At 50.4% G+C, this 6301-nt stretch overlaps 1 protein-coding gene across 1 annotated transcript in view; it reads left to right on the top strand.

The window, feature by feature from the left end:
• Arhgap17 (Rho GTPase activating protein 17) overlaps positions 1-6301 on the top strand; it is a 72663-nt gene that overhangs the window by 57041 nt on the left and 9321 nt on the right. The window contains exons 17-19 of the mRNA XM_013011170.1: positions 780-936; positions 2885-3118; positions 5578-5747. Coding sequence (XP_012866624.1) covers positions 780-936; positions 2885-3118; positions 5578-5747 — 561 coding nt within the window. The remainder of the gene's footprint in view (positions 1-779; positions 937-2884; positions 3119-5577; positions 5748-6301) is intronic.

Raw genomic sequence — 6301 nt, 5'->3', positions numbered from 1 at the left:
ACACACACACACACACACACACACACACCCTTCCTCAGAGCTGTCCTAGCTCTATGGTATGAGCTCTTGACACAGGGGCTTCTCAGTTATCCCTGGCCTTTCCATCCACAAGAATCACACCTTGTTTACACTCAGTAGAAATGTGATGAGTTTTGCCCAGGTTTCCCCTCAAGGAAACGATTCTTGCCAAATTGCCCCACTATTGCCTTTTAATCCTTTTTTTTTTTTTCCTGGTCATTTGTGAAGCTTGAACTCAGTCTGCGCGCTGTCCCTGACTGAGCCTGTTTTGCTCAAGGCCAGTGCTCTACCACTAGAGCCACAGCTCCTACTTCTGGCCTTTGGATGGTTAATTGGAGATAAGTGTCTCATCAACTTTCCTGACTGGGCTGGCCTCTGAACTGCGATCCTCAGATCTCAGCCTCCCAAGTAGCTAGGGTTACAGGCGGGAGCCGCCCGCACCCCGCATTGCCTTTTATTCTATTCTCTGCCATGGTCTCCATTTCTGTAGGTTTTTTGATGATTCAAACAACGAATCCATACTTCCTTGTAATCTTGTTTTCTGTGGGTTTGTTTTTTTTCTTCACAAAAGAGAAAGCAGAGCTCGGTGTGCTACGTGGTCCCTTCCCTGGTCTCGGCTCCTCACACAGCTGATGCTGTGTGTGTTGAAGCTGGGGGGAGGGGGAGGGGAACGACAGTGTTCCCACAGACAGAAGAGCGAGGGCCCACCCTCCACCCCTGGGCTCTGGGCTCACACGTTTTTTCACATCCCTTTTTTGCAGAAATAGAATTTAACGTATCGGAAGCCTTTGTACCCCTCGCCACCCCGAATTCTAATCATTCATCCCACACTGGAAATGATTTTGACTCTGGGACCCAGGAGAGAAAGCGGCCAGCCAGCATGGCAGTGATGGAGGGGGACCTGGTGAAGAAGGAGAGGTGTGTTCACTCCCAAATCCTGGGGGACATCCGACCCACTATCCGGTGCTAGCTCAGCATCCTCTCTGTCCCCCTGACTGGTAGAGTCCCAATCACTGAGGATGCTTGCTGTAGATGAGCGCAGTGTGTATCGGCCTAGGCGTCTCTTGTGGCTTGTCAGCGGACACCTGCACATGGGCTGTGCCCACAGTGGAAGGTCACCACACACACGGCAAACTCACCTCACCCTACCTCCCTGGACTTCTGTCTAGGACTGTGTCCGAACACCGCACATCTTGACGAGGTGTGTGAAATTCTGTTCAAAGAGACAAGACCTTAACGTCTTGGCTTCAAAATGAAAGGCAACCACTGAATTTGATGTTTAGTCGGAGAAACCAGTTCAGGAGGAAAACAGAGGCCCTGATGAGCTTTGTCTCTCCTGTTCTCTATGGGCAGCTGGTGAGATTTGTGGGGGGGGGGTTGCCTTTGGGTGCCACCTGTCCGTGTGTGTGGTGGAAGGCTACTGTAGCACTCGTCAATACTGCCAAGCTGTGGGTGTGTAGAAGCAGTGTGCTCCCTGATGCGTGCATGCGGTATTGTTACTGCAGGTGCTCTACAGAGGAGGAAATAGCCAGTCTTCTTTACCCACTGGAGTGAGGCAAGTGGGGTACTTGTTTTGATAGGGTCAAAAGTAAAGGAAAACACTTGACTTTACTGTTCTGTCATTCCAAAATTCACATTTCTTCTGTAGAAGTGTCACGTAGCTGAACCTTCAGTAAAGACTAATTTCAAGCCAGGCACTCGTGGCTCACTCCTGTAATCCTCGCTACTCAGGAGGCTAAGATCTGAGAGTCATGGTTCAAAGCCAGCCTGGGCAGGAAAGTCTGTGAGACTGTGATCTCCAATTAGGATAACCAAACAGAGCTGTGGCTCAAATGGTACAGCACTGGCCTTGATTAAAAGAGCTCAGGGACAGTGCCCAGGCCCTGAGTTCAAGCCCCATGACCAACCCAAAAAGAGAGACAGTCAGAGAGATTAATATCAAGCTGTGCTGGCGGCTCATGCCTGTGATCCTAGTTGCTCGGGAGGCTGAGCTATCCTGTTTGAAGCCAGCCTGGAGCAGGAAAATCTGTGAAACTCTTAAGTCCAGTTAACCACCAAAAAGCCAGACGTGGAACTGTCAAGTGCTTGAGCCAAAGGAGTTCAGGGTCAGTGCCCAGGCCCTGAGTTCAAGCCCCAGGACTGGCACACACACATAAGTTAGCTAATTTCATATATCTTCAGCTATAAGGTTTGGTGTTACAAGTCTAGCTACCATGTGGGGTCATGATTCTCAGTTACCTGCCCTCATGGTTTGTCCCTGCCACCTGAGCCAGTAAATACCAGCTTAGACAACCACGAGTCTTTTCCATTTTTGAACTAAAAAAAACACCCAAGAAAGAAAAAGTTTTCTGTTCACACACAATGGTCTTAAATGAGTCTTTACCCTGTCTCCAGGCCTCATCCCCTCCCTGGGGCAGCAATTTCCCAACCTTAGGCCTCTACTGGAGGAATTCTTCCCTGTACACACCCGTCTGGATTTCCAGACCATCAGGTGTGGCCACTGTACCTGTGGTCAGCCTCTTTGGCTTCCGCCGAATTTCCCACACACTGACGCGAGATGGGCATGCAGGGGCAGAGAGATGGGCTCAGGGCCGAGCTGCCGCCCGAGACGCGGCCTGCCTGCTTGCTTTCAGCTGCTCACCCCACATCGATCAGGGAGCTTGGTCAGCTCCTGGTCGTTGGCTTTGCTTGGTTTCGAAGCCAACACGGATGCTTGCTTTGTTGGTCTCAGGGCTGACCATTATGTGGTCTTTTACCACGTGCTAGGCAACTCGGTCTGCTGTTCAGTGTGAACGCGTTGAGGATGAGGGGCTTCTGTCTCTGTAGCTGGCTTGCACGGTGTTGACTGTTTCTTCTCTCTGTGTAGCTTTGGTGTGAAGCTTATGGACTTCCAGGCTCACCGGCGCAGTGGCACTCTAAATAGAAAGCACATTTCCCCCGCTTTCCAGCCGCCACTCCCGCCCACAGACGGCAGCGCCGGGGCTCCCGCGGGCCAAGAGCCCTCTACCCAGAGCTCTAGGGCTGATGGCAGCTCAGGGTGTGGGACGGTCCCCTCCACTGCGGGCACACTGGAGCAGGGCCCCAGCCCGGGCAACGGCAGGTAAGGAGCCCACTTCTGCTGGCAGTGGAGGCCGGACACCCTCACGCCTCACAGGCAGTGATGACCTCTGGGGCATGGCCCCTTGCCTCAAGGGACCACTCGAGGACGAACCCGACCCACGTTCATGCCTCTGGTGGGCACCGGGCAGCCTGAGGACCCCACATTGCTTGCCTCCTTTTCTTGTTCTATCACAAGAAAGCAGCATTTGTTTGCATTCCTTGCCATTCTGCTTTGGTGCTAGAAGCTGGAGGCTGAGTAGTGGCTAACTTTGGGGGCATCTGTGTACTGATTTGTAGCCGCCAGTGTTCACGTGTCACGTGCCTGTCATCACGCAGTGCGCCTGAATGTATGTAGCAAGCTAGTGTAGCCGTCGTCCCCCTAGTGCGTCACTCATTCACTCCCGCTCTGGTTCATCAGCCATACGGGTTCTCTGAGGAACTGATACATGTGCCAGGCACCCAAGTCCCTGCCCTCAGGGCTGTCAGGCCTGCAAGGGAACTGGCTCATGAGTACAAGGTAGAAAGCAAGATGACATTTCCTTCTTAAAGGAAGCTTTCTGCTGAGCTGTTGGGAGGGGCCTGTCCAATACAGCACCTTGAAGAGAAGATGCCTTTGAACTTGAGATTTTAGTTCTGGTAATGTCTCTAATGTCTCAGAACTGGCAGCTGCTCTACAAGATGAGCCCACTTCTTACCATCACTTACTGTCTATGTACTGTCCACAAAGCCCTACATGGTCATAGCTGAAGTGAAATACATGCCATAAACAAGGATGGCCTGGTTTCCATCCGCACGGTGTGTGTCCCTGCACTGGCTGAGATGACTGTGCCTTGGGAAAACTGTTGATCTCGACTTCTGTCCAAGGTCCTTAGAGGCTGGGGGCTTGATTCAGCCGTAGCTGAACTCTTGAGTGCTCTGAACCATTTTTACTCATATCCTCTGGGTGGTTCCATATTTGGTTAAGAAAAGTTAGGACTTCACACTTAGCTCAGCATTGGCTGTGTGCTGGCTTATTCTGTACCTATGTTTGTTTTAGTTTAAGTGTTTCTTGTTAGAAAAATAAATAAATATAGGCAGCCAGGCTACAGGTAGCTCACCACTGCAATTCTAGCTATTAATAACAAGGCTGAGATCTAAGGATTGCAGCTCAAAGCCAGCCCGGGAAGGAAAGTCTGTGAGACTCTTATCTCCAATAAACCACCAGAAAACTGAAAGTGGCGCTGTAGCTCAAGGGGTAGAGTGCTAGCTTTGAGCTAAAGAGCTCGGGGACAGCACCTAGGCCCAGAGTTCAAGCTCCACAACCACCACCACCACCAACAACAACAACAACAAAAAACATAGAGGCAAATTTACATGTTTTCATTTTCTCACACTATCAACTTGTTCAAAACTAAATGTCTAAAAACGATGAGCTGTCACTGCAGAAGGACAAACAGAGCATCAGCCATCCGATGGCCCTTTATTAGTTTTAGACTCTCAAAATTCTGTGTACATTTCACTGAAGCCTCTTGCACTGTAATGACCCTGACAGTGTGCTGCTATCATGTGTGTACAGGAAGTTCCATCCCAGAAGTGCAGGCCTGGGTTCCCGCCCCTTCCCTGCTATGATCAGTGCTGGGGCTGGTGTCAGCATTTAGCTTCCCAGAGACCAAATCATTGATCATAGTCAAACCCTTTATAACCTAGAGTATTAGTGGGCTGTTGACTCTGCCTTTTTTTTGTACTATGTATAACATATATGTGTGTGTATGTATATGTATACATATATATATCCCAAAGTCTCTTTATTTTTAATATCCAGTAATATATATATATATATATATATCCCAAAGTCTCTTTATTTTTAATATCCAGTAAGTACAAGCAAAGCAGAACTTGTGATGTATTGTGTCACTTTGAAGTGGCCTTTCACTTGACATTTGAGTGCCACAGTAGTTGAAAGCTAGGAATCTTAATATATATATATGTAAATCGAAAGGATATAGTTTTTAAGTAAATATTAGCCATATGGGCTCAGTGTGAACTATTTCAGGTTTAAATCAGCCCTTGCCTTGTTGAGACGAAAGCTGCCCATGGATGCTTGCGTATGCACTCAGCCCTCCATGCCCCGAATTCAAACATCCACCGATCAAAAATTGTTTTCTCTTAAGTCCTGTCTGCACAGAACATCTGGATCTTTGTCCTTGTCTCTATTTCCCACACCCTGTAGCTTAGCCACATCAGATCTGCTAGCATACGCCAGCTAGAGATGACCGCAAGTCTACAGGAGGATGGGTGCAGGACACATGCAAACCCTGCGCTACTTTCGGATGGGCTTGGAGCACCCCGGGGTGTTGATCTCTGCAGAGAACCCCAGACCCATGCACCCTAGTGTTCAGAGGAATGGCTGCATCTTAAGGAATGTTTAGCTTTTTTAGCTGAGCTTGTCTGACCTCTAACTTGGTTTATATTCCCCCTTAGTCCTCCAAAACCCAAGGACTCTGTATCTGCAGCTGTCCCCGCACCTGGCAGAAACAGTAGTCAGATCACCACCGGCCAAAACCAGAGCCAGGCGAGTGGCGGCTCCCATCAGCTGGCAGTGGGCCCACCGCACAGCGCTGCTGGCCCCAGCCCTCACACGCTGCGCCGGGGTAAGTACCCCGGTGCCCCTGGCCACTGGGGAGGGTGTGCTCTCCTGGGGCTAGCCGCTTTGGCTCCAATACTTCCATGTCTGCTCTAAAACAGCAACCAGGGAGATCAGTCCTTAAAGAGGAAAAAAAAAAAAAACCATGTTAGAGAAATGACAGAAGAGCAGCAGATGTACATGAATATTCGCCCTTTATGGCTACAGAGCTCATGTTTCTCCACAAATGATCCCAGTTTCCCAGGAGTATGGTTTCAGGCCTTCATTGTGGTTGGGAACCACCGCAGCCTCTCTACCACCCAGACCTTGTGGGTCTGGGAGCCACAGTGGCCTTCAAGTCAGGGTCAGGGCTCTCTGAATTGCTCCCACAGCCTCCCCTGTGGTCCTCCACCCAGCGGCCCAGGGCACTGCTTTCAAACACAAAGAAATGGAAGCATCTCTGCATGAAACTCCCCGGTGTCCCATGCACACGGCCCACCTCAGCCCTCCCTTAGTGAACCAGGCCTCCCCTGGGCCTGGGCGCCCACACCCCCCCCCCCCCCAGTGCACCAGCCCCCCCGA

The sequence above is a fragment of the Dipodomys ordii genome, unplaced genomic scaffold (genome assembly GCF_000151885.1).
Source record: "Dipodomys ordii isolate 6190 unplaced genomic scaffold, Dord_2.0 Scaffold14, whole genome shotgun sequence".
Lineage (NCBI taxonomy): Eukaryota > Metazoa > Chordata > Mammalia > Rodentia > Heteromyidae > Dipodomys > Dipodomys ordii.
The sequence above is the reverse complement of the archived record's forward strand: the minus strand, read 5'-3'. Positions and strand labels throughout refer to the sequence as shown.